The 27,438-nt window shown below is 53.2% G+C and overlaps 7 protein-coding genes across 7 annotated transcripts, besides 5 other annotated features; 4 read left to right on the top strand and 3 right to left on the bottom strand.

The window, feature by feature from the left end:
• Positions 1–575: 575 nt before the first annotated feature.
• On the bottom strand, positions 576–1,670 carry CYME_CMT411C (hypothetical protein; the record flags this gene model as incomplete). The annotated part of the gene is made up of 1 exon (XM_005539334.1): positions 576–1,670. The coding sequence occupies one exon, from the start codon at positions 1,668–1,670 to the stop codon at positions 576–578; it is 1,095 nt and encodes a 364-aa protein (XP_005539391.1).
• A 374-nt stretch (positions 1,671–2,044) lies between these two features.
• CYME_CMT410C (40S ribosomal protein SA) lies at positions 2,045–2,941 on the top strand (the record flags this gene model as incomplete). The annotated part of the gene is made up of 1 exon (XM_005539333.1): positions 2,045–2,941. One exon carries the CDS (start codon positions 2,045–2,047, stop codon positions 2,939–2,941), a length of 897 nt encoding a protein of 298 aa, XP_005539390.1.
• A 3,847-nt stretch (positions 2,942–6,788) lies between these two features.
• Positions 6,789–8,330, top strand: CYME_CMT409C (hypothetical protein; the record flags this gene model as incomplete). Its single annotated transcript, XM_005539332.1, has 1 exon — positions 6,789–8,330. The coding sequence occupies one exon, from the start codon at positions 6,789–6,791 to the stop codon at positions 8,328–8,330; it is 1,542 nt and encodes a 513-aa protein (XP_005539389.1).
• Positions 8,331–9,394: 1,064 nt separating this feature from the next.
• Positions 9,395–11,240: a sequence feature (possible transcribed region).
• CYME_CMT407C (hypothetical protein, conserved) lies at positions 10,903–11,745 on the top strand (the record flags this gene model as incomplete). The annotated part of the gene is made up of 1 exon (XM_005539331.1): positions 10,903–11,745. One exon carries the CDS (start codon positions 10,903–10,905, stop codon positions 11,743–11,745), a length of 843 nt encoding a protein of 280 aa, XP_005539388.1.
• A 594-nt stretch (positions 11,746–12,339) lies between these two features.
• On the top strand, positions 12,340–12,753 carry CYME_CMT406C (hypothetical protein; the record flags this gene model as incomplete). Its single annotated transcript, XM_005539330.1, has 1 exon — positions 12,340–12,753. One exon carries the CDS (start codon positions 12,340–12,342, stop codon positions 12,751–12,753), a length of 414 nt encoding a protein of 137 aa, XP_005539387.1.
• A 1,740-nt stretch (positions 12,754–14,493) lies between these two features.
• Positions 14,494–16,521, bottom strand: CYME_CMT405C (unknown hydrolase; the record flags this gene model as incomplete). Its single annotated transcript, XM_005539329.1, has 1 exon — positions 14,494–16,521. One exon carries the CDS (start codon positions 16,519–16,521, stop codon positions 14,494–14,496), a length of 2,028 nt encoding a protein of 675 aa, XP_005539386.1.
• A 1-nt stretch (position 16,522) lies between these two features.
• Positions 16,523–18,743: a sequence feature (repetitive element).
• A 1,203-nt stretch (positions 18,744–19,946) lies between these two features.
• Positions 19,947–22,102: a sequence feature (possible transcribed region).
• An 837-nt stretch (positions 22,103–22,939) lies between these two features.
• On the bottom strand, positions 22,940–23,341 carry CYME_CMT402C (40S ribosomal protein S17; the record flags this gene model as incomplete). The annotated part of the gene is made up of 1 exon (XM_005539328.1): positions 22,940–23,341. One exon carries the CDS (start codon positions 23,339–23,341, stop codon positions 22,940–22,942), a length of 402 nt encoding a protein of 133 aa, XP_005539385.1.
• Positions 23,342–23,623: 282 nt separating this feature from the next.
• Positions 23,624–25,162: a sequence feature (possible transcribed region).
• A 730-nt stretch (positions 25,163–25,892) lies between these two features.
• Positions 25,893–27,230: a sequence feature (possible transcribed region).
• The last annotated feature ends 208 nt before the right edge of the window (positions 27,231–27,438 follow it).

The raw sequence follows: 27,438 nt of genomic DNA, 5'->3' as shown, positions 1-27,438 counted from the left end.
TATCATGTAGAGGGATGCTTCTATGCAAGCACCCACGCTGGTGGAAATCTCACCGGAACGAGAGTCGAAAAGCGTGCTCGAGGCTTGCTCGAAGCACGTATCGCACGAGAAGCCTTTAGTGCGCTCGATGCGAGCCAGTGAACAACCCTGCTAGATGCGTGGCATGCGCAGGTCGAGTGTCCTCAGCCGATTTTGGTTTTATGCTGTGCTATTGGCAGCGCCTCTAAACGTAGAAAGCGATCCGTTCACCACGGTTCCCAGAGCTATCTGATGATGCAGTTGTACGTTCGGCTCCGGTCCCAAAAGCGCTGTGCATCGGAAACCGCGCGCAGTATCCTGTTCGAACTCGAGCAGGCGATGTTTTGCGAATCATGAGCTGCTCTTCCAACGTGATCTCGTCACCCAGATACATGAATGTTTCGCACGCTTCTTCCTATGCGCAAGAGCTGGCGTCGCGAGCTTCGGGACGGGTGCAGTGCCCGCGTTCGGTCGTCGACATCATCGGGCGGCACCGTTCACCGTCTTGTCTAGTTTTGTTTTTCGAGTCACCAGCTTGATTGTTGTACAAAAATACACTATTCATTTTCGAGGACGTACTCTCGACAAGCCTCCGCCCAGCGCATATTCGCCTTGATTGCGTATCTAGCAGAGGCGATGTGCTGGGGCTGGTGGGAGTTTCCGCGTCCCTCTCGGGGTCGAACGATACTTTTTGAGTCGAACGCTTCGTGAAAGTACGGAGGCCAGAGCACTTTCGTCGTTGTCGCGTTCAAAATCACGTAAACGTCGGCGTGACCGCCTGCCGCAATGACCTTGGACACATCAACCGGTCCCAGATGGGAGGCACGAGCACGTCCTGCGAACGCCTCATTGGCAGTGAAACGCTGTAGCGTCCGCTCCATGCCAGTACGCAACATGCCGTAGGCACCCGTTCCATACGTTACTTTGAAGCGGTGCGGCACAGTGTGGCGCCAACCGCATCGAACGGGAAGGTGCTCGAGACCGAGCGCTCCCGAATCGCCCCGTTCCAGAAAGGAACGGAGTTTGAGCTCCATTTGTAGCACCGGATACTCATCAGAGGCATAATCGTGAATAGCGGCCGCCACGGGCTTGTCCCAGTAGCGCACAAGGCCCAGAGATGTGTCATCTTCCAAAAACAACGCTGTTTTGCAGCCGCGCTGCAGAGCGCTGCGTACAGCAAGCAGGTGCGATACAGCACAGCCTATCACGCCGTCGATAGCGCCATCACGCTCCGGACGAGAAAATAGGATATCGCTCCGGGAAGCACGACGACGCGCTCCGTGGGCAAGTCGAAGCGCATCCGCGCTGAGCCCGCCATAATAGTACACGCGAGGTTTCCGAAACCAGCGGCCGGCACCAAAATGCTGGAAAAGACCGCGCAAGTCTTGTCCTCTCGGCTGCAGGCCCACACCTATGATGAACGTACAGTGCGTGGGATCGTCCAACGAAAGTGCTTTGCGGTACAGTCGAACAAGTCGCTGCTGGGCACGCGCTGCTTCTGCTACAGCAGAACGTGTATCCTGCTTCCCAGCGTCTAACTGCGTCAAAGAAGACGCATATAAAATCGCTAACGACACAACAAACACCCCAAACAGGACAAGTAGGTGCAAGAATCGAGCGTTTCGCACTGCCACCCGGTACCTCTGACGCATACAGCTCAAAGCGAAACGGACACGCCTGCCGTGCCTCAGAAGGCAAAACTCGTGGGTCACGTGACATGTTATGTCCTTTTTATACAGTTTTTCTGCGTCGCGGCGGGCGTCCCTGAGCGCGGCCGCTCTTGACCAGCCACATGAGCCAGGCTCATCGGGGCAGCGTTTCCCAAGTCGCTGGGTGTAGACGCGGGTGCGTACGTGCACTGGACAGCATCCTCTAAAGCGTGCTCACTTGCCAACAGAGGATAAATCGGTAAAAAGGTGCTTACTCTAGCGCTGATCAGCGCAGCACCACACGTCTCTTCTCTAGGACATCTTCGGTTTCTGCGGTGACTGGAACGTCGGGGCGGCCGCTGCGAGGAACACGCAAAATGGCGACGCTAGCCTCGCGTCAAGACGACATTGCGAAAATGCTCGCGTGCAACACGCACCTTGGTACGAAAAACTGTGACTGTCTCGTGTCTCCATATGTATTTAAGCGGAGAGCGGACGGTGTGCATATTTTTGACCTCTCGAAAACCTGGGAGAAACTGCAACTTGCAGCACGAATAGTTGCAGCAGTGGACACGCCGGCAGACGTGGTGGCCGTGTCGGCGAGGCCGTATGGGCAGCGAGCGGTGCTCAAGTTCGCGCAGTATACAGGTGCGACAGCTTGCGCAGGCCGCTGGACGCCGGGTCAGCTTACGAACCAGATGGAGCGGCGTTTCACTGAACCGCGTTTGTTGATCGTCACTGATCCACGCGTAGACGCACAGCCTGTGCGGGAAGCGGCCTATGCGAATATCCCCACGATTGCGTTTTGTGATACAGACTCGCCTTTACAGCTGATCGACGTCGCGATTCCGTGCAATAACAAGTCCAGGGCGAGCATCGCACTGATGTGGTACCTGCTTTGTCGGCAGGTGTTGCGCCTGCGCGGTGAAATTCCCGCAACTGGCGACTGGGATGTTATGGTGGACCTCTTCTTCTACCGAGATATTGAAGAAGTGAAGAAGGAGGAAGAAGCGGCCGCGGCAGCACGAGAGGCGGAGGCAGCAGCGATTGCGGCGGCGGCAGCAGCAGCATCTACGGTTCCCGGTCCAGCTGATATGTTCTCTGGGGGAAACTTTGGCGAGATGATGACGATGGGTGCATACGCTGTTGGCCCAACGGAGTGGAGCGCCGCAGCAGTCCCGCATGAAGCCGCTGTTTCGAGCTGGGAAGCGTCTGCTGGTGCGTTCGAGTCTGCGCTGCCTGGCGAAGCACCGACGTACCCTACGCAGTTCTAGCCATACGGTAAAATGCGGAAACGCATCCACTTTCACGATCGCTCCGATGATGACATGTATTTGGAATCAGATAGGATATATTTGGTAATGCTGAATAACGAAACGCCGTAATCATTCACACCAATTGCCAAGGACAACATTTCCCGTTGTATATACGCGGCGTTAGAGCCGTTCTGGATTGCTGAGACGTGCCGCTAGAGTGCGTCGCACCAGGCAAGAATCCAGTGTTCTCTGTCCCTGTCTCCTGGCTGGATAAATTTTGTCATCGCACGTCTTCAGCGTCTCAGCATCGTGCCCGCGCTCGCATTATATGCTTACCTGGAACGTTCGCTAGATACGAACCCGCCCGAATCTCTTCGAAAGCACGAGATATTTCCAGATGTTCACCGAAGCATTAGAGTTTCCGTTGAGAACCTACTGGCAAGCGTTGTTGCCTGTGAAGCCCCACCATACCGAGCCTCTCATATACGAGTGCCTCGCCATCTGAGGTTCGGCCAGCCTGCCCTATACATCGTCTCATGCATCCGGCGCTATTTCACGCTCTTCATTTCTAAAAGCGTCTTCGCGCACAAAAGTTCGTGATGTGTGTCATGTCATTCTAGACGCATCGATAAAAGTCGTGCAGAATCGGCCCGCACGCTTGTTGCACACGTTGGTCGAAGGAGCACGATTGCAGACGTTGTGCTCTGCGACAGGTCCAGCGCAAGATGCCACCACCGAACGACGCGCCATATCGGTCATACGCGTTTCCAACGCATTGAAAAGTCGGTGGATACACGCTAGCTGCCTCCGTACAGCCGGGATCGTTCCCGACACCAGCGCAAGTGCATATCCTTCTGCCATAAGTCATCGACATGAGCCATTTGGACGCCCACGTACAGTATGAATGAATCGTACAACATCCGTGTCCGCTCGAAACGGTGCTCAGGGCGTTGAGCTGGGCTCTGACGCCGCCAGTTCACCTGTTGGTACGCCTCCGCGCGTTACAGTCGAGCGGCAACTCGGGAAATATCGAGTTTTGGAAAAGTCGAACAACTTGATCTGCTTTCCGTCCGTGTCCTAGGCTACTTCCTGGATTATGAAGCGCTCGGTAGCGGGTGTGATGTTCCGAAACTCAGGATCCACGCGTATCTATCGAAGCTTTTCCCTGTATCGGGCTTGAGCGGTTAAAAAATGGGTATCGTTGGTCGAGTTAGGCCTAGGTTTCACAACAAAATGCATGCAGATGGAAATGACATCGGTTTCTGTCGTCGTTGTAGACTGGTTCCGATTTCCTCCCTGTAAACCAGAGACTTTGAACCAGCTGCGCCGATGCTCTATGTGGATTGATTCGATCGCGTCATACTTGGTTGTGTAGACCGGAAGCACCCCAAGGAGCAGGGTGTACATTACAGGGAACAAGTGTCGACGGGAATCGAATGGGCCCCGGTCTGGCAAAGAGGGGATCATTTTGAACAACTGCCTCAGAAAGCGAGGACGTAGGCATAGAGAGCTTGGATCTGCTTTCTTTCTGGCGGGTTCGGTCCACGAAAATACCGTAGCGGAAAATGCAAGCAAAGCAGGCACCAGATTTCATCTATTCTCGGAATACGGCATCCATCATTGCGAAGCAGAGAGCAGCACACGGGCGTAGACGATCTGAAGCGACGCGCACTCTCGTTGCGACATCTCTCGCCCAAGGTCGCTGCCACTTTTATTTCTTTCACACCAACTGGTCATTTGCCTCGATCCACACCAGAGGCGCCGCTCCGAGTTGTCTCCACTTGTTTGGGCAAGTAAGACGAGGATCTGACGCCCACATGGCGCTCCATGCGAAGCGCTCGTCTTTCATTAACATTTGATTTTCGGCTCGAGGTTGGCATGAGATTCCAGAGCACCTGCGCTGTGGGTCTATCGATCGCCGTGGTGTCGCAGCGAGGCGTCAGGGTTTTCTGGGAAGTGCGTGTTCAAAGTGCTGATCCAATGACCAGACCGCTTGCATCTCCTGTCCCGAGCATCAGATGTGTAGTCGCACGGGCGTCTGATGGAAAGTATTCTGAGGAATGGGGCCGCTGGCAGTCGGGCCTCTGGAACGGCTGTTCATCGTTGCTTGACGAGGTGCATCAAAGCGAACGGAGTTCGACGAGACTTGCATGAGTAAGCAACTTCGCAGTCCTATATTTTATATTGCATATTTCGGTGTCACGGATGCATAGGCCCCGTTTAGTGATCCGCGAGACCAGAAGAGGCGTATGCCATCAATACGCATGCCTTGAATGGGACTGAACCAGAGAGCATGGCGTCGCACGAAGAGCAGCTCAAAGCCTATCCTATCAGGATACTCCTTTGCCGCTTTATGGTGATGCAAAGCGACCTTGTCTACGACCAGGGCAGAAGATTGCGGAAGCAGAAGCCACGAAGCATGTTCCGAAGAAGGAAGAGGTGCTGAACGACCCTGTTCGTTTGGCGATTTGCAGGCGACCGCATGATTCGAACACTGCCAGGGCTGGTGTTGTCCGAATGCTCGCTTGTCTCTTCTTGACAAACATGGGTTTGCCTTGATTTAACTGGCCGTATCGAGGTCTAGCAGCTCGTCCAAATGACATGTAATCGAGTGAGAGGAACACATGGTCCTTTCATAATAATAGTTCGCGTCGTAGTTCGAAAAAAAGTTGGTGGGTTTTTCAACACGGGATGTTCTGCGGTATCAGTGCTGCATTCGCTGCCAACCCGTGTCCCTTGATCACCGTAGAGAATTAGGATATGAAATTCTCACACCTGGTGGCTTGTCTGACTGCATTTCCTGGCGAACGTATGCAATGGAAGTGATTGACAAGGAGACGGTCGCGTGGAACACGTTTGATACATGCTGTTTTGAGTGATCAATGTTCAGAATAAGGACTGAAATTAGCGGGGATCATGCTGCTGCTGACCCGACAACGACTGACCAACACATGTGAGGCCAATTTCTGCTATCTAGCAGACACAGCATAAGGCTCTTTCGCGAACACTCTGACTTTTGTCTTTACGATACATTCCTTTTGGTAAAAAACTTTTGGGAGCATACCCCCTGAGAGGCATCGAGATGCTAGTGCCGTCGAATGCCGTTTCATCGATGGCCACAAAGCGAGGAGGATTTCTGCTCCGAGCGAAGTCGATCCTTCGACGTGAAACTTTCCGTGAACTTTCGGCGTGAGCTTGCAATCGAGTCGTCAGAGAATGATGCCGAGTTTTTTCGTCGTCCAGTCACTGACGTGGCTCGTTGCGCTCACGAGTTGCTTCGAAACGGAGACATCGATAGTTAGAAGCATGCGTGAGCCAAGCACGCCACACGTAAGAAGATTAAAAGATTGGCGGCTTGCACGTTCGATTTCGATCATGGTGTCCGGTTTCTTACGAACCCCTGTTCAGCAGTGGCGCGAGTCATCCTGATACCGGTGGTATAGGGAATCCCAGCGTCAGTGCGTTGAAAGCGCCTCTCTGAACAGACAACCGACCAGCCTCAAACGACCTATGATTCTGAAAGCCCTGACTGCACTTGTACGGTTGTTGAACTGTTTATCAAGAACAAGATCGGAAACAAATGGAAATACAGGACCAGAACGAGCAGTTCACTGTTCCATTATTTTCTTATACGACAATAGAAACTTGGTTGAAGCTGCTATTCACTGGGTACCGAGGCTACGCTCGTCGCTTCCAGCGGTCCAGCATGAAACGCCACCCGCACCGAGTTCGACACCGAACACCAGCGGTGCGCCCAGCAGCTGCCTGCTCGTCTACATCCGTATTCGCCCACGGCATTAGCGGATGCTATTCTGAGAATCCTCCAGCAGCGCATTTCATGGAGCAGTAAGTGCATCCCTTCGCTATGAACTTGGAGCGTGGAGCCGACATTCTGGGGTCTGGACAAAGCGCAGGTCATAACGTGGACCATGTTGTACCAGACTTGCCGGTAACAGCTGAAGGGCAAGCGCTCCCTCTAGTGCAAAACGAAGCGAGTCTTTCGGGCTTTGGGGAACAGCCTCGTACCAGTCGACGTCGTTCAGAACGAGTCGTATCGCGCGCTCCAGTGGAGTACTCAGAGACGGCGTTGCCAAAGCAAGCCGAACGCAAGGCGAAGCGTCGCGAAGCTGCGGGCAGCGAGCCTGCCGCTGGTTTAGCGGTACGCTCTTCGGAACAGGAGCTTCTCCACAATCCGGAAGTTGTTGCACTTGTAAGCGAGTTTGCACGATATGGAAGGCCGCGCTGGTTCACTCCAGAGCGAAGTGTGCCTCGTGGCATGCCGCCACGGGCCCGAAACGACCTGCCCATTGCGGAGCTGCTTAACTTGCTGACTGGTGCCTCTGCGTCGCTCGGGAGAGTCGTGTCGGAACAGGATCGTTGGTCATCAGCACTTGAAGAATTCTGCCCGCCGGGTATATTAGAACTTCTCAAGTCAAGAACCGACACAATGTATGTGAACCCGATCGAACGAGGAATCGCGTTGGTTCAATCGAACCGGGAAACACGAGCCTTTCTTCAGTATCTGATCTCGACGCTGGTGACTCCGTTTACCGATCATCCTCTTGCCACGGTAAGCAAATGGCTGGAACTCGTTTCCGACTATTTGGCCTTGAATGCTGACGAGCTGCTCCTCATGCTCATCTATCTCGTTCGCTACATCGCTTTAAATGCGAAACACCCGCTCCGCGGTGCCGCGGAGAACGCCGGATCGACTGAACAGGAAGTGCTCCGCGAGAGGCGCAGCGAGATCGCCTCTAAGGCTCACGAACCGTCGATGACTTTTGGGCTTGCACCCAGCGACTTTGAACGACCTCTATTTCGGCCGATAGATGTGTCGACGGGCAAACCAATGCGGGCCTGCAATGAGCCAAGGGCTCAGCAGTGGGAGCAGGTCCTAGCAGTCGCAGCGTACACTGCTGTGTTCTCCCTGGAGGAATTTCCGCGACGAACGGAGCTTGAAATACGTGATCTTCTGGGTGGTGTGCGATGGAGCATGCGAGCTGCTCAGCTACTCGTGTACGACGCGTTAGAATGGCGGCTCCTCGTTCTTGAAGCCGAATACGTGGCAGTACGTGACCTTGTACTCCAGGCGGCGATCCACGGAGAGCAGAGTCCCTCGCAGTTGTTAGCGGATACGATCAGTGTGGTTCGTTTAGAGCGTGCCCGCGCGGACCGCGAGCGCCAGACCTTTTTGCGCTCTGCGGGCATCGCTCCGGATTGTTGGAGTGAAAGCTCGGTGACGAGTCCCTCGATGCTTCAGTACGAACATGTGATTGCGGATGAGCACGAAAAGGTCAATGATATGCGCCGAGCGTTCCTCGAAAATATGAACACCCTGTCTGGTGCAACCGCGCACGATGAGGTGATGATCGAGCCGCTTCCGTTTTCACCAACCATGGATGATTAGGTTGCATGGAATGACGCTGATGCTTTTCGACAAGATCGTCGGTGCAACTACCCATGCGAGTTAGGCAGTGATTAAGTCGCCCAATGTGGCAGCAGGCTCCTAGGAGACACACCCTGAACGCTGCCAGGGCTACCTTTGTACGAACGGGAACATCCGGATTCGTACCTCGAACCATCCATTCAGGGAATGGCTGCATATGTAGCGCACCCCGCGACCTGAGCCTCATGAGCTGTACCGCATAGTGGTCAGCGCTGGTGGCATTTCGAGGCGACTCGAACCCGTAGACGATCTGGACATGATGCGCCCATAAAATGCAGTTCTTGAAAAGATATATCCGATCGCAATTTGTGCTTGGTAGCGAGAAGTGCGACTGGATCCAAGTGTTGTACTTTGTAAAAAATCGTATCATGTCGAGTTTTTGCGCTTTGTTAGTTTGCATGTGTGACGAACGTTTATGAAACGGTATATGAAGAATTCTCCAACCCTTTGATATGAATCTGTCTTTGGATGCGATCTCTGTGCTATCGTATTGGCATCGTGAAAAGCGCAACGCGCGCTTGAACTTTGGACTAATCTCGCATGCATGCATGCATGCAACAAGAATATCTGGTGGAGTCGCACTAGCGACTACAGTGGAGAACAAAAAGTAGTTGGCACGTGCGCGACTCTTCGAGTTCTTCGAGATGCCACAAAACCTTTCGAAACCTCATCCAGTTGGACAGTCTTTTGGAAGCAGTACGTTTTTGGGCATATGTTGAAATCGGGTCGTAGCCGCATCTGTGATAGCCCACGACCGGGGGTATGGTTTCTCGCGAGCGTTTGAAGCGTTCAGCATCTGTTCCATTTGGCGACAGTAAACGACAAGTGGGCTCGGATGCAACAACAGGAATGTGTTGCGTCAAAAATTGGGTACACGCGTTATGATGTTTACCTTTAGCGTCTACATTCCTTTTAGATGAAAACAGAGCACGGAACTGCTTGCTCTAATTCCGGTTTTCGATGTTTTCCAAACCTTTTTCTTAGATGTATAGCTTGGGCATTCAGACGATAGAGAATAGGGTTTATCGATTCATAGGGAGTTTTGAGATTCTTGGTTGTATTTTCGGTGCGACTTTTTCGACACCGTGCCGATGGAATTCGTCATAGGACGGGAGTCAAGATCATAAGCGACGCCCTTGCACCAGGACTCGCAAAATAAGCGATATCGTCACATTACCCGCAAGTACAAGACTCCGCTTTTCATATAAACGTACGTGTAGGATGCTCAGGTCACGCGTCCTTCAATTTTTCAATGCGTCTATTTCAAAACAGGCCCTTGACGCAGCACTTGCGCCACTAGATTAACGAGGACAAAAACTAGATGTCGTCCCTTGAGGGCTTGTTCACAAGCTCGTGCCTCAAGATCGTTGAACTCGTCAAGTCAAGTTATCTGTTTCGTAGGAACGACGAATCTTTCTCTCTGTGTGTGCATCCATAAAAAAGGATTCTCCACCACCATTATATATTCTTAATGGGGCATGCTCCCCGGGGGCTCTCGTCTCTTTCATTTCCATGGAAAAAAGACTCGGACTCGGAATTGATTCATTGCAACGACCGCCTCCAGAGCAATTTGCGTCATCGCTTTGCATGAAAAGAGCCTACACGGATCAAAGTTTCACGACTTGATCACCAACCTAGAATTTTCCATCTGGTATTTGTCTCATCATGGACACCATCGCGTTCCACCACCAATCCCCTATCGAATAGAGCAGCATGCGTTTGCGCGTGCAGCGGACACAGTACTCGTCGAGGGTATCGCCTGAAAGTAGCCCCTGATTGTAGGGTACGGCACACAGCCCGCCAATGGAAAAAAGCCATCGAGAGCAGCCTCCTCGTACAGTCAAGGGCATGCACCGAGCGTTGAGGCAAGCATTCACGCGCACTAGGGCGACTCTCGTAGGAGTATGCATGGTGGACGCATCGCGGAACACCTGACCGCAGTTGAGTGTCACCGTTGCGAATAGCGTATTGCGGCTGTGTACAAACGAGATGAAAATGCTAATCGAGGCGTCGATCGTAACTACCGTCTGTGTATGAACCCCGTTGCCAAGAGCTCAGTGCTCGCAAATGGGGGCGATAACGCAGCCTTCAACATGCCTCGCCTGCTGACATCGGCGCTGGAGACAAAGGAGACTCCAGTGTATTTGAAACAGGGTATAAGAGGTCGCAAAACGAAGCGTACATGCAATCATCCTGTAAAGCGTTGCGTTGAAAACAACGGAAAGCGACCCAATAATAAGCGTGTGTCATGCTATGTTGGAGAACCGGTTCCATTTCTTATTCCGACATTTCCGTATTCTCCTGAGCAATCGTGCTCTGAGATTTTCTTTATCCAGAATCGTATCCGGAGCGACTGAGGTCTCTTTCGGCTTCTCGGAACGCGTTGCGCATCCGAGTGTAACGTTTGTTCGTTTTCGCTGATCGCATACCACACTCGAAACCACCAGTTGAGACGCTGGCAACGTCTCCTGGACATACACCCAGCTGGTGCGTTTGTCACCAGCGGCGACGCAGTGCGCTGTGCACTTGCGCCATGTCCGAAACAGGTCTCGAGCACAGCCAGGTAGACGTGGTTCAAAGCTCTGGAGACGAAGCTGAGATTCGTTTCGTGACGAGCAAGCGTTCAGGGTACGTGGCGCGAGCGCATCGAAACCCGCTAGCTATTGGCGGCTTTGCAGTTCCGCTGAGTCCGAAACTTGTAACCTGGACTGGCGTCTTTCCGGGAGTAGCGAGTCCCAAGGTTCGTGTTGTTGACATCGGAAGCGGATACGGAGGACTGTTACTATACCTAGCGACGCGTGTTGCCCCGGACTGTTGCGTGCTCGGCCTCGAGATTCGCACTGCGGTATGGCAACAGGCACACCAGAAGCTGCTCGAGCTTCGTTCCACTTGTGGAGCGTATCGACGCGTTGCGTTTCTGCATACAAACGCACAGCGATATCTTTGGAACTACATCGAACGTGCAAGTTTGGACGCGCTTATTTTTGCGTATCCTGATCCACACTTTAAACGGAAAAAGCACCGCCAACGAATCATCTCCAGGACCTTGTTGCCGCTCTATGCGTACTTGCTTCGAAGAGGCGGCCGCATCTATACCTCTACTGACGTAGAAGCGCTCTATGAATGGATGCATGATCGCTTCGAAGAGAGTGCACTTTTCGTGCGTAAATGCCGCTTAATCGAGCGTCACGGCAAAAGCCGATATAACCCAAACCGGGTTCCGGAATCGAAGCCGATAGAGGACTCGGACGAAGCCTCCATTCAGTTCTTCAAGAACGATCCCTATGCCGCTGCGGTGCGGGACTGGACCGACGAGGGCCGTCGTGTATCGCGTGTTCAGGGTGACAAGTTCCTGCTCGTGTACGAGAAAGTATGAGCGCCATTTCTTCTGCACATTCACTTCATGACCTGGACGAGACGCCGTACTGCGGTGCCACCAGCAGCGCATACGCATCTATGACAGGAACGTGAGGGTTAGCGCGTTGCAGCATTCGCAAGTACCGCGTGTTCTGCATCGTTATTGGGATGAAGCAGCCGACCCACGTTGCGCGGTCGATTGCAAGCTGGAACTCTGGTACAGGAACATGCTGAACTGTAAGAATGGGTAAAGCAGAACGCCGCGTTAGCAAAAGGAGGTCGCATGTACCAGCGTTGAACAAGTTTTTTCTCCAGGGGATCTGTACAGCAAAGACGGAAACTGCTGCGCATCGAAGCTCCCCTGAACCCGCGCTTTTCATACGCGATATCCAGCACGAGCCTAATTCCAATACAATAGAGTCCAGAGCAACGTGTTCCTTGTGGGCATTGATGATCAGCTTGTCGTAACGTCGTACAATGCTGTCGTCGGCTTGCAACGCGCTACGCTAAGCCTGGCGCCTTGCCGTACAACGGTTGTAGTCGCCGTCACTGCTGTATCGTTGTTTTCGTTTGGGGCGCTTCTACGTTCGGATCCCGCACCAAGCTTGCTGTGATGAAGCAGGGGCTAGCTCCTGCAGTTTCCAGGCCACCACAAGAGGATCAACAACAGCTCGATGAATTGTTCGAACGCGCTCGCGAGTCATCAAAAAAGTTGACGCGAAACGCGGCTGCTCAACGTTCGCGAAGCAGCCAAGGCAATCGAAAGCCGGAACGGAGCCTCCGTCGCTTCGGCAACACTCCCAAGAAAGATGGTCGTATCGGAGTCCAAAGAACGCTGACGAAGCAGGATACGAAGCAGCTGCCCAGGAGACACTCGCGTGTGGACGCAGCATCGCCAGTTTCACGAACGCGATCAGCGCGAACCGAGGAAGGCTATCGAGTCTTTAGCCTGGAGGAGCTGGCCACGGATCAACCGGAAGGTCTGAACGGTCCGTGTCCCTTTGACTGTAACTGTTGTTTCTACTGAACCTGGAGTTCGGTTCCGTGCGTGGTAGTCGCAGGTGCTCTGCGCTAGAAGCGATAACGCTGACATCGCGTTCGTGCGGCACGAGCAGCTTCTGGAATGCCTCACGAAGCCGGAACCGCTGTAGTCGCAAATTCTACAGCACGCTGTGGCAATACGTTCCAACTCTTTATGCGAACTTGCACAGATTCTCACACCCGATGCCCTGGAGCTCCGGTGCGCCAAACGGAGCTAGTAGCACATGCGACCGCATGAAGCGACCCGCAGCAGTCGCCATGATCCACAGAATGTCTACACTTTCGTGTCGAATGAAGTGCTTGTCCGCGGTAGTGAAATAGTCGCGAGGCAACTTCGCACACCGTTGGCGACGATAGTGCGCTCTCCCGCGGATGCAAGCAAAACCGGTCGGTTTCCGAGCTGCGTTCGCATTGACGCTATGACGGACGCTCAAGGTAGACTCGACGAACGATGAAACATACGAAATGACCAGTATCTTCGAGGGCAAGTACGGGTAGTGGAAGTTCGAGGTAGATAGTGCGCGGAATGCTGGACGATTTCCCGGTCGTTGATCCCAGACGTGCATTCGGGGATGCCCCGTTCACGCTCGCTTTCTGCCCATCCAAGAAACGGGTACGAATCCTCATGTGGCAACATGCCTGCACTGCCTACAACAAGCCGTACGTGTGATAGACATCAGGTTGCGGACGCTGGCACCGGCACCATAACTACTGATTGTTCTGTTCGTGCGCAGACTGCGACCAGTGGCATGGATGTGCGTCATCCGCTTTGGGAAACGCAGTGCGACTGTGTGGATGTGCGGAACCAAATGTATCGTTGTCTACATCTAAGCATCGTGCCCAGTGACTCTGAGCACACGCACGACAGCTCAGCTGTGGCAGCAGATGGCACACGAGCCCAGGCGCTGGAACGAAGCGTCGGCCACAGCCCCTGATACGACCCTGGCGAATGGGACGCAAGGCAGCTGTTGTCGCCACCACGTACTCCTGATGCCTGGCATTGCATGAGCTTCGACTCGTGGAAACCGGCAAAGCGCCTGTGAAGTGCATGCAGGCTCTGGGCGATAGTGTTAACAGGTGCCTGCCCGTGGACGGTGGTGCATGCTCCGGGCGCTGCATCGGACCCGAGAATTGTGCTGCATCCGCTCAAGTAGCTTTGCTGGATGTGCTTTGTTTGTTAAGAGCTGCCCCAGCAACGCGCTGCACTCTGGAATATTGTCCACGATCATCGCCAAGCGGGAAACTAATTCGTTGCTTCGTGAGTCGACTGACAAGCTTCGGCTCTGATTCCTGGTGTACGAGGTTCTCGGCGACAATGTCGGAGCGATTCCGGACCACGAAGCATTCAAGCGTATTGAAATTCGAGTGGATTCTATTGATGTGACCGGAAGCGACCACCGACGACAACGTCGATGATCAATGGTGTTGTCTCTGTGCGAGTGCACGCAAGCATGACGGCTTGCACGTGCACAAAACGCGGCATTCCCGCCAATATCCCTGGATTCGTGCTGCCCTCTGTTCAGAACGGTACAGCGTCGCATAGCTCGTCACGCACGAGCCTTTTCGAAAGATTCCCAGTACCTCGTCGGTGTCGCAGCACGGGCCTGCGGCACGAGGCGCTTGCCGGGGTCTGTGGTGCGGCCCTTGCGTATCTGCCGGGTGCAAGCGTCCTTCGCTCAGCTGAAGCGTTCGCATTTGTCAAGCAATTGCACTGCATAGGGCCGAATCAGGATCTTGATTTCGCATTCGACTCTTCGCTCAGGCTCTTTTCGATAAAATCCACAACCCGATTTTCCCACTCAGTTGGATACTGATCGAACAGGGCACAGTGTGCCGCGTCCGGAGCGAGCCACAGCTGACGGGGCTCGTTAGCCGCTGCGAAGATGCGCATGCCATGGTCGACGGGCACGATTTCATCACCGGTGCCGTGCAAAACGAACAACGGACAATGAATGTCGGTCATGACGTCGACTGCGCCGCAGCGCGTCCGTCCTCCGAGCACTCGACTGAGGGTGCTGATCACTACCCAGAGCCGGCGCAAATGAGACCCTGGTACGGCGCTCGGTTCGCGGTCTACCCATGCGAGACGAAACAGCAGCACTCTGCTTGCAAACCAGAAGAGTGTCTTCCGCGCAAGATGATACGAATCTTTTGGCAGGTAGTTGAGCGAGAGGCGCTCCAGATGGAAGATAAAGAGTTCGTCAGGTCGGGCCAGCGGGTTCTCTGCAATGATGCACTGTACCGGGAAATCAAGAGAATGCTGTTCACTAAGCGCTTGCGATGATTCGTGCCGCTGCCCGACGATTTGCAGTTTCAGGAATCGATGCAAACGGATCCATTCAGCTGCTGCGAGCAGGCAGGAAGAGGCTCCCGCTGAAGTCCCCAGAAGAACGATTCGCTCCGCTTGCAGGGCATTGTAGGCATACGCTATAGCCGCCAGCACATCATATTTTTCTCGAGCACCAAAAGTGGTTCCTCGACCAGACCCGTCACTGAGACCATGCTCGCTGAGGTCGAACAGCAACACATCATAACCGTGGCGGTGGAGTGCGCCAGCGTGGCGCAGGAAGTTTCGGCGATCTCGACCTGCCCCGTGCACACAGACTACACAGGTCCGACCCGTCGAAGTTGTGCCTCGGCTGCGACTCGTCGTCGCGTGCTCACCAGACGGTGTTGTTGCATGTGGATTCGGTGCGTCTGCGCTGCTCGCCTCGCTGGGTTTTGCTGCACCCGTTTCAGGGGCTGACTGTTCGGACCCAGACTCGAAAGTCATTCCAGTGCTTTCCGCGGGGATATACCAGCCGCGCAGTGTCCGCCGAGGCGGATGCAAAGACTCAAACGAAACCGAAACGTAGTCCAACTGGAGATCCTGCTTCGGATTGTGGCAAACGCCGCGCCAGTACGGAGGGATCTCCACCATCGGCAGTTGCCCACCTAGTCCAACTCGGTACCAGGGCGGGCGCATCATCACCTCTGTTGCGAAAATCGCGGCGACCACAAGATACCAGACGGCGTAAAAAACGAAGAGGATCAACAGAATCCGCCACGGGGTGATTAACAGCGGTATGAGCAGAGGGAACGCAATAGCGAACGCCATCTTGGCAGGTCGGAATAGTAGCGTTGGTGACGATATAAACTCGGCAGCTTCAGAAGCTGCTTCCACGGACTTGCGAGCGATGATTTTGCGGCTGTGGTTCAGGTTCTGAAGGAGCATCGACGGCGAACGAGAAAGCACCCGACGTCGAAGGCCGCTCGAGCTTCGTAGGTGGCGCCAGTAGGGCCGGGCTCTGTCCACCGTGCCGTCAAGTGTGCGTCCCAGGCGATGTGTCCAGTCTGCACGCCAGGTACGGTCCATCTTCGCTCGTAGCGCTCTCAGATACGACCTGGAACGTTGTCTCTCTTGCTGCGACGCTCCGTGTTCTTCAGGGCCTGGGTGCTCCTCGGCGTAGCTCTCGAGCTCGGAATCAGCTCGCTCTACAAAGTCTTGACCCCACGCAGATGAAATATCCAGTAAGTTCGGTTTGGGCCCTTCATCCAGCGGCTCTGGAGCAGAATACGCTCGCGACAGCTCCACTGGTTCCGCCTCTGAAGAGTTCAGCCAATCGGTACCGCCATCAAACTGAACTTCCGGATCCGTTGCTTCACTATCTTGCTGGTTCGGTAGTTGCTCCTCATCCTGCTCATAGCCGGTGTCCGTGCTTTCTACGTCACTTGCGGCTGCGGGCACACGAACCCCAGTGTTGCTGGAAGACATCCACTCCTGAAAACAAACGCCTTTCAGAAGAAAAACGTTGATACCCGCGGTGTACAGTAGTGGCGAGAAACCCGCCCTAGACAAAAAGTCGCCAATTGACGTGCAGACGCCTCCCCGTTTTTCTCGACCGGCCACCTACTACTGCTTCCAACTTCTTCTCATATAAATCGACTTCGAGAGGTTGTCGAACAAAGTTGGCTCTCGTCAACTCTGGAGGTCTTTTCTCCAGCACTGCACATCTCCTGATATTGATAGGGGTATGAAAGTCTCGGTTCACGAATTCCATCCGTTTCTTCCCGTTCGTTGTATTCACTGATGCGAGTAGCCCTCGAACTTTCGCCTTCCTTTCCATTTGCTCTTCCGTCAGCGCTCCGTACTTTGCTATATCCTCAGGGCTCCTCTGGCACTTTTGCATCTCCACTCTCTGAAGTGTACAACCCAGCTCATGGTGTGTATACGATGTTCGAAACTCATCTATCGGTATTGTAACGAAACGACGTGCGCACTCCTTGTACACCCTCGTCGTTGGAGCTGGCGTACACCCTTTTTGAATCTTCCAGCGCCCTGCTCTGTACGCTACTACGAGCCTCTGACTCTCGTCCCCCTTCGGGGCACTCAACTGATTGAAAAAATTCGCGAACGCCCGCTGCTTCCCACAATAGAAATTCTTTCGCAGACGAGCCCACCGGGGCTTGGTATACTCCTCCCACAGTGCATCCCAATGGGCAACACGAACATCCATAAACTCCCGAAAAGCTCCAAAGTCCGTTCCTCGGCTCGTCACCTCGCTCATAGCTTCCAGGTGCTCTCTCACTCGTGCATTCCATGTCTCAATTTTCTTTCTTGCATTCATTATTCCCGATTCTCAGTAATGTCTCTATCTTTAGAACCTTACAAACGCGTGTCTTTTTGACATAGGTTGCCTTCAATACCATCTTCCGCAAGCTTGGGTACTGTGATGGTCATGATATTCGTGTTTCCGGGGTTCGCGCCTACCACAAAGTCATGCTCCCGCACCTCCTGCGTCGTAGGACCCGCCTTCTTGTTTCCCTCATGCTTCGCCACTGGCGATACTGAAGACGGAACAGGACGATTCACCCTAAGGCGCTGATAGTGTACACATGTGGCTACTCCATCGCTTTCGCTGATGCCTATGCATACTTTTGCTTGCTCGTTTTGACACGTTTGAAGCCGAAGATATGCTTCCAGTACGTCTCCCGGTTTTCCCCGGTGAACTCCTCCCTGCTTACACCGAGCACCGTTCAGATATCCTTCATGATGCCATGAACGACTCTGCAGTCGATATTCACAAAGTGCGACTTGATGTTGCATAACCGAAAGACGTTGAAGCGCTTCGCCTGAAGGGTAGCCTTCCGTTGCTCCAACTCTGCTTTTGTGTCCCGCACCTACCTCCATCTCTGTTTTGCGTTCGAGGCGTCGGTCAAAAACACGAAATAGCGCAGCATGAGGAGATAACATCTTTCTCCATCTTTTTTTCATATCTGATACCTTTTCTGCTGGGTTGACAAGCCCCAAGACCGAACGGTGCTCTTGAATAGCCGCGCGGATGAAGGAATCTTTATTCTTTCTCCCGTGTGATGTCATCTTGTCGACGAATTCGATCCCCGTTCATTCTTACTATCGTTTGTGATGCAATTGGCGATGGTCCATATTCCTCTACGAGACAGGCCCGGGTAGAGCGCAAACACGGCGCGTATCATGAAGCGTTTGAGGTTCATGGTCAAATGGTTCTTCATCGCACCGTAGGTGTAAATATCCGCATCAACCTTGTATAGAGTAGCGTCGACGCGGCATTTGGCGTAATTTTTTGTGGAGGGCTTCCACTCGCTCATTTTCTTCGACGCTTCCCCTCTGCCAACCATCAGGTGGCGAATAAAGGTCATGTTGAAAAATTCCTCCGTAATCTCGAAGGTTTCGAATCCACCACGTCGCGATACATCTCCTTCACCAAATGCATTAGTCCTGAAGAGGCGTTACGAACACTCCTGGAGTACGAATCGACTCGGTTTCTGATGGCATCTCGCAGGTTTCTCCTGTACGGATCCTTGATATGCGTAAGAAGACAGGCTTTTACCGCCGTCTCGTCGTACTGTCGTCTTTATCGCTGCCTTCGACGTAGGGCCTCCGGCCTCCGCGTCTTCGTCTTTTCCTGTTCCTCTTTGCTCCGCCATGCTTTCCGTTTTTTTCTGGCAGCCGGCGACGCTGTGCCCTCATGCTCCTCCATTTCCTCTTCCATAACTTTGCTTTTCTAGTTTCTTGAACAAGAACGCTTTTTGAACGCTTCTGTCATAAACCGCGAAAAAACACTTGAGTATACTAACCTGAGGGCTGAAACACAATAGACCTGAAAAACTATAATTTGGTACGATTATAAAGTAACTACTACTCGTACATTAGAGCAACATAATAACGATCAGGATCGCGTTCCCCTTCAACGGTGACGTGAGCGTCGTGTCTCGAGACTGCCAGATATCCCAGGTGCGCCTATCGATCGCACTATAGGAAAAAGAACAGAGACTCACGACTTAATTGCAACGATATAACAATTTCGTTCCCCATTTACGATAAACGTCAAAAAGGGGAAAGGTTTCCGTATTGCTGAAACTTTACATTCTCGAGGGAATGTCCAGCGAGCCGGACGAGTCTCCCAGGCTCGTGCTTCATACCCATCCCCCCAGTGGCAGGTGCTGTTGCGAGACCTGCTCTACTCGTCTTCAAAGCGGTTTATTCCGGGACTAATGATGCTTAGGCAGCGTCTGCTGGTGGCCCTGGTTGCACCGCATTCAGTGGTGCGCCTGAGCAGTTCCGTCTCCGTGATGCACCTGCTCCAGCGGTTTAGGCGCTACGGCTGGTGTTCACAGCATGCACTCGGCGCACGATATGGCGTAAAAATTACTGGTTCCTTCGGGGGAAAGCACGGCTTGTGGAATTTGGAAGCAGGTGGAACGATTGATGCTTCCCTGTGCGCTGCGAACAGGCGCTGCGATCGGGGATAGCTAGGTTGTGCCAAGGTTCTGTCGAAGAGAAAAATCTGCATTACGATACGCGTTGTCGCCTCGCAGACAGGGCTAAAAATATTTCGAAGCGAGCGCTGAACGAGGCAAGCCGTTCCCTATATGTGAGCTCTTGAGATACAATCGTTTATCTCTTGTGGCGCTTGGGAGAAATCGCTGACACCAGACATTACCAACGTGCTCGTTGCAAGCATTATGCAGCACAGAGGCCTCGATCTCGGCGTTACGTTGTCCATGGCTTTTTCACAAGGAATGATGTGAGCGTTCGGGTAAGATGACGATGTCTAATAGAGGCCAGCGAGCTTCTTCGATATGCGGTGGCTGGTGCCTGTGTCTGACAGCCGGCCGTTCCGAGGTCATTTCTTATCTGCTTTTGGAGACTGCGACTTTGGCTTCTGAACCGATGCTGTTATCTGCGCAGGCCTGGGTATTCTTCGATTTCAGGTATCGACGAGCATGCAAGCCCACGCTTCCATCCACGCATCCTGCTGTTGAGATCGTCAGCAACATTGCAGAACCTCATCGGGAGTGACCAGACGGGTGTCTTCCGGAAGGCGCAAGGGCGGCGCCCTTTCGCGAGACTCGCTCACTTTCGATGGTCCTCAGCTGCCCCGGTTTTCGGCTGTTTAAACACCCTTCTTGTGATTTCAGCGGAGGTCAGCGTTGACTCTTCGTTGACGGGATACTGGACGTAGCGCCACCGCTCGACAGCTTGCTCGAGCCAGGAGTGATCGCTGGAACCAAAGAACACAACAGCGCAAAACGGTACGATCAAATTGAGCGAGAACTTGAAGCCCTCAATGGCAAACCTCCGGGGCATGGGGCCGCGCATCACGCCCGCAACGTTCGAACCATGGACCAGGGCTAGCTCCGTTTCAAAAGCAGTTACGCTACCTTGCAACGCAGTCAGGCGAATATGGCGTACGCCAATACAACCCAACCAAACTATTGACTAAGGAGTTGGCAAGCTCCTTCGCGGTTCCGGTACGCAGCGTTCGGGTCAGCAACCCTGGTGTAGGGCGGACGGACCTCAGTCCCCTGGGCGCCTCGCGTGCCAGACATTCGCGGTGCTCCGATGGCACAGGAGTTCAATGCTATGGATTTCATCTCGATTGTGATTCACATCCAGATGTGCGTCACCAAATGCTTATTCGCGGTTTATAGCAGACGCGTTCGAAGTGCGTTCATTTGAAGAGATAAACCCCAAGGAAAAGGTATGGATATGAAAGTCGGGGATCCTGAAGGGCCATCATCGCCGGCTCCCGGAAAGGAAACGAAAAATTCCCCTTTTCGCCGACCATCGAGCGGAAAAGAGCAAGTGGCGAAGACGAAGTAGGGGGATAGTCCAGTAATGGTGTTTGCCCGACGGGACGGCGACGACGATACTGGTGTAGCACTGACGCCACGACTTCGAGGATGATTTACACTGGTGAGTACAAGCAGCGGCGCCAGCAAGAAACGCATGGAATTTGTGAACCGAGACTTCAAAGCCGCCATCAATGTCAGTTGATATGCGGTGCTGCAAAGAAGACCCCTGGGACTGACGCGATCCAGCTTTATGGGGCAACCCCTCAGGGTCGAACTGTACGGGAAGGAGTTGAAACCAGTAGTAGGTGGCTGGTCCAAAAAGACGGGGAGACGTCTGCACGTCGGTCTATAGACATGCACTCCATCGGCGTGATGTACGCAAACGCGTCGACGCAAGACGCATCAAATACCACGCATTGAAAACTGGAAAACGTCCTCTACAACAACGAAAAACTTATCTGGAATCTTGGGGTCTCTCGACCAGATTAGCGTTTGGAGGTGCGTTTCATCTGGAAAAAACGATTCCGTCGGGACACGTGCAACACATCCTCTGGTATACAGAAGAAATGTGCCGCCCGACTCCACCGGGGAGACAAACGACGACAAACGGGCACAAGTAACCCAAGGAAAAGTTCACATTCTCAAATTGTAGCAGAACTCCTTCATACGAGATCGTAATCGAGAAAGAATGCAATCCGTCGTCTCGCTTGTTGAGTCTTCCAGGCCAACTTGCTGCAAGGCGTAGCGAACGCGCTTGCGAACTTCCACATGCTTAAGATTCTATCTTGCGAATATTGACCCAGTTCACATGCTTGTTTCTTTCCGTTTTTATAGACACTGAGAGCACGTATGTACGAGATTTTCAAAGATTGGACGTCAGACGAGGCCACAAACGCGCTTCCGTTCCTGGATAGGACCTTTATTTACGTTTTCTTCGAACCGAAAGCAATCCAGGGGGTCTGCACCTCCTTCTTGTGCCAAGTGGCAAAAAGACGGTCATGGAGTGAGTTCGGAAACTAGGGTGAGGGAGTTAAGCGTCCGATATCCCGTCGTACGCTCGGTGCATGGAGAGCGATCAAACAGAAGTTGAGGGAAATTCTAGATGTGGATGTGGTGGGCATCACTGAATCCCGGATGTCGTGGACGTGCTCGTGTTGCGGAATTCGCCTCAAGAACTTGAATGGAATGACGACGGGGTCATCGCCAATGAAGCGACGAAAGTAAAAGAAAGGAGGTCGTATCTTGCTCGGGTCCACAAAGTGCTGCACTGCAAGTGTGTCAGATGCAGGGGAAGCCACGAAAGTAAAAGAACGGAGGTCGTATCTTGCTCGGGTCCACAAAGTGCTGCACTGCAAGCGTGTCAGATGCGGGGGCAGGGCAGGCTGGCCATGTCGAGGCACCACATAGAATTGTGACGACAACGAAGACGGGTGCTGCGTTATTCTGGCGCTGCTGTAGGCCAGAATGAGAGGAGTCAACGACCTACACTTTTTCGTCGCGTGACAGAAAATGAAAAACATGTCCCAGAGCGAAAAAGGCTCTCCAGCCTCACATATCAAAAGTCTCGAGGAGAGACAAAAAGTTACGATATTCCCGGCCTCGTTTATAATGAGCATCAAATTCTGATAAAGTCATGCATGAGAAATTGGGGTGAAACGACGGACTCATAATATTTCAGCATGCCTGTACGCGAATGTTTCTGGAGCAGCGCGCACCAATCCTGAAGAGCTTGGTGTTGATCGCTGACTGCAAGGCGAGTTCGGATGATTGGTGCAGGGGAATGGAAAGCGGTTGATGCGCATCAAGAGTATTTATGACGAACTCGGTCGCTAGCTGAGAGATCGCCATGGGCACACAACGAAAGTGCACGCTGGACCAAATATGCAAAACACTGTGCCATGCACGCATACCAACCCAAACTCTACTTACCGTGGCGAATAACGTCCGCGTGCAACCAAGCGGGGTGCATCTAGTGCCTGGTGCGTCACATACTGACGCACTCGCCTGGTACCGCTCGCTGTCCCGATGAAGTGCTGGTTGGTTTGGTTGGCGCGCCAGTACTATCTATGGGCACATCACTTCCTAGTATGGTACGGGCGCCGCTCGCCTGGCTGGATCACGACAACACCAGACATAGAGCCAAGCCCAATGGACCGAAGCATTGCTTTCGTGTCCGGGTCGACCTCAATGGTTTCCGTGTTCACGGCGCTCACGTCGGGCACAAAGTCCATGCGCCGCTCTCGCTCCTCTTCTTGAAGCTTGAGTGAGATTCCTCGCACTGGACCCCGTTGGATTCTTTTCATCAAATGGGTGATGAAGCCAGCTACCTTGTTCCGCATCCTTTTCGAGGGCAGGATGGCGACCTCGTCGCACACGCGCTTGTTTGTGTGAAAATCATTCGCGGATAGCCTCGAGTAATACTTCTCGATGATAACGCGCGCTGACTTTTTAACCGTCTTGGTACGAACGCGACCCATCTTTGGCGCTACGCGACTCACTCGTGGAATACGCTCGCAAAGCGCGTATACCCGGAACTGTAGACTCGTCTACCAGCGTTAGGACAAACGATGAGGAGTCGGTGCGCGACGCCACGCGCCGTGCTCGCCGCGGATGTGTCAAGAAAAGTACATTTATATTCGTGAATATATAGTATTATACATTTCGCAGCTGGATCCGTTTGGGGCGCACGCGTATTGGTCTAGTTGCTGGCCTGCGCACATCGTCGACGAAGGCATAATGTCCGTACTGTTTCTGCGCGCACCAGTCGAGTTTGAAGTCAAAGCTTTTGTTCCGCTATGCTGAGGTGCAGCAAGGTTTGCGTGGTGCCTCACGTAGCGGACGTGTCCAGCGATGCACGCGAGTGAAACGGAGCTGCGCTAGTCGGAGCTTTGTTTTGGGGGCACTTTGAAAAAACGTGGCGGTGCAGCAAATGATGATTTTTTCGACGGTAGCATAGACGGGAACCCCTAAACTCCGTATAAAGGTGCTGATAACCGATGAAATGCTTTTCTGATCTGGCCGCTTAAGTTTCATGTGGAAGGAAACAGCTGCTGATCCGCATCCAGGAAGGCAGAAGTTCGCACTGTATAAAATTGGAAACGGAGCAGAGACTAGCGCTGCTGGTTACCACACCAGCAGTCACGTGGCGCGCGCACTAGCCTGATGCTGCCAAGTCTGACGGTTTCCTGAAGCGAATCAGAGGCAGGTTGACCAGGTATGTTCTCTTGCATAAAACAGCCTGGATCACGCTAGGCACCGTGTTCCCAATAAAGCGGCCTCGTCTGCTGCAGTGGTGCGAGGACACGACGGCGGGGCCATCTACCGTGCCTCTCAGGACACCCGCGTGCGCTTTGAACGCTTATTTTGGCGTTGTGTACCCTAACGGAATGCCGCATTTCACTTCAAGATTTCAATGGATACATATCCACGCAACTTGATAATCCCAGAACTTATTTCGAAGCCAAGACATGCGTCACGACTACTTGAGCACACTGCTGATGCCTCCAAGAGCGCATGGCTGGCAGCCACGCTTCGGTGTACGTATCTGCCCTGATCACGTCGTCTGCACGGCGTTCTTGATATCTTGCGCGGCGTTTCCCGCGGAAACGGGACCCTGCCTGATTGGACTCTCGGATTCGCTGTGATGGATACGATATCGCAGTACGGTGTATCTGCAGTGTTATCCTTTTTCCTGGCGGGCTTCGCGTATCGCGTTTGCCGGACGCTACAACGTACATTGACTGGTCAAGTATTTTACAGATCCCTGTGCTTCTAAAGTCCGCCGCCTCACTGCAGACCTTTCTTCAACTGCAAACAACTGCAGCGACCAAACCGGGCTCTCGTTTCTTGTTCTGGTTGCAAGGCTCCCGTTCCAACGTCCATGCTTTCGTTTGGAGTACTCATATCCTCATGGATGCATCGGACAGTGCCGCCAGCGCATCTGTGTGGTATCCGCTTGCCGGCGTAAATAGCTCCGGGGCCAGACGGCTGTGTCACAGAGCAGTTGGATTTCTCTTGCTTGAATAGCGCTGCTGACGGCGTGTATGGTATTGTCCTTTGCCGTGCGCCCAATTTTAAGTGTGCGCTTTTAAGCCGGATCAACCCGCATGCTCGAGTCGTTCAGCCTCGTTTCCCATCGGCTCGGGAGCTCAATCATCGCATACTCGGAGACGTGAATTCCATGGAGCTGGCATAAAGCTCTGGATCAACACGTACGAATTTCTCGGGTCTTGACCATGATACAGCACATCAAACTCTTCCTTGAGGAACGGAACTCATGCCACCATGAAACTGTTCCCAACAGCAAGCGTCAGTTAACGAGCAGCTCAGCATATGCAGCGCTCTGTCGCAGTTATCCATCACACGTCGCGCGTGCATGAGAGACCGACTCTTTTCTGCGTCGGTACCGCGATTGATTTTACCCCACTAGGACTAGGGAAAAGAACGTATCGCTCGCAACTGCATCTGTAGCCTCGAGCGGTCCATGGAAATACGAGGTGATCTGGAGCAGCCCAGCCTTCACGTGCAAACATGATTTCTCCTACAGAATGAAGCACGCATCCCGGAGCGTAGACGGCACATACGCAAACTTCGAAAAAAATCTTCGAGAACATCGAATATCCTCGAAACATTACCACCGAAACCTTGGTGCTTACCTTCGACTTCTCGCCAAACGTACGACGACTTCGCGGTGCAAGGGCCTCGCTTCCGTGCGCATCACCTGACAAAGAGACACCACCGGAGAGCAACACTTATCGCATGGATCGCACACTTATTCCCGACGAAAATAATGGTTTTGGGTTTATGGGTTATTTCCAGATTTAAGGGATAGCGGTCGTCACATACCTGCGTATCGATGGATATCACGAACGCCGCAGCACCCGATTCCGTACATCAATCACGTAGCGTCGAACAATTTGCGACCTGTCTGCCCTTGACGGACAGTACATCGCGGCCGCCAAGACCGTCGCGACACGGACGTGTTTCAGCCAGCACTCGATACGCTGTGCAGCTCGTTGTGTCGATTTTGCATCAACGAGGTCCACAAAACGCGATCGTGATGGAGCCGCTGTGCTCTGTGCTCGGGATCGAGACACGTCTATATCTCCGAGACAACTATATTTTGCTTTTAAGGTAGCAGTCACTTGGTACCGCCATACGAAACTCATGCGTTCCGCTCATCCGTATGTTCTGCTTTTTTTAACGATACTCGGTTTGAGTCTCCTGGCGTGGCACACTGAGGCTGCCATGCCAACCCTATCGCAGTGCAACACAGATCTGACGACTGTGTTGCCTGACTGTCTAGAGCTTGCCGCCGGAATACCTGTGAACGTTACTTTGAGTGTTGTTGACGCAGTCAAGCGGTGTGGAGGCGAAGTGGTAAGCGCCGCCAAGTGCGTGATCGACAATCTTCTGGATTACAGCTCAGTGTGTAGCTCGGAGTTGTCGGCAGCAAGTACGTGTCTACGAAACACGCTGGAATAAGGCGCTCTGGAGGAGTTCAGTATTCCTGGCACTGAATGAAGAAGAAGTATGCACAACGGAGTCAGGGTTCGGAAAGAACGGAAAGGAACAGTGTGCGCTGCGCGCATATTGCCGAACGAGCTGCTCGCTCGGTATTGCACACTGGTGAGCTTCGGTGTAAGGTTCAACACAGTGCAATCCAAGCGAGCAGCACAACATCTGGGACACTGTGCCACGATATGGATCGCTGGTGAAAGGAACCGGACACATGCCCATAGCGCACCACAGCAAAATTGGATTGAATCTGGTTGTGAAAAGAGCGTGACACGAATATCCTGGTCACAAGGTGGTGGTTAGATAGCCTGAAACAGCCAATGGTTTTGAAAAGTACTACTGCACGAGTAGCATTCACGGAATTTAGGTTCGCAACAGCAGGATAAACATGTCATGCAGCATGACGACGCGTAGCGTTACAGATCCATCGTATGTAGCGGGGGGCGGGCGCTCAGCGGCAGCGCATGCTGGCATCGTCCGCCATCTGATCAGCCCGAGGGATTTCTATGGGCAAGCAGCCGGCACCACAGCTATGTGTCCGCTGGTGAATTCGCCTCGAACGCGCCTCTTTTGCAGGAGCGTCTCTTGCCTCGCCTTGCCCCCGATGATACGCACGATATGCTTCTCGTCCAAGACATTTCCAACGATGTAGAGATTCAAAAGCGTATTTCCGAAGAATGTCGCGTGCCCAGTGCCCAGGAAGCCGTCCAGAAGGAATCCCTTTAACACGTGACTGAGTGCAGCAATGCAGGCCTGCAGTCCTTGATTCGGATTAGTGAAGATGCTTGGTGCACGCTCATCCGTTTTCAAGTTATGAGAAATCCTGAGTGTTCCATTTGTAAAGATTAGTGAGAATCGTCTATCCCGCGGCATGTGGTGTGGGTTCGGCACCCTGGTGCGTCTCTTCACGGACGCAAGCGCACCACTACTCCGGTGCGAAAGCGTTTTATCGTGATTCCCGGGGTCCAGATATGTGGAAACAGCGATCTCTGGATCCACTCGCGCTATACTTCTACACACGCCTCACTCAGGAGGGTATGCGGCAGTAATGTCGTAC

This window comes from Cyanidioschyzon merolae, chromosome 20 (genome assembly GCF_000091205.1).
Source record: "Cyanidioschyzon merolae strain 10D DNA, chromosome 20, complete genome".
Classification (NCBI taxonomy): domain Eukaryota; phylum Rhodophyta; class Bangiophyceae; order Cyanidiales; family Cyanidiaceae; genus Cyanidioschyzon; species Cyanidioschyzon merolae.
The sequence above is the reverse complement of the archived record's forward strand: the minus strand, read 5'-3'. Positions and strand labels throughout refer to the sequence as shown.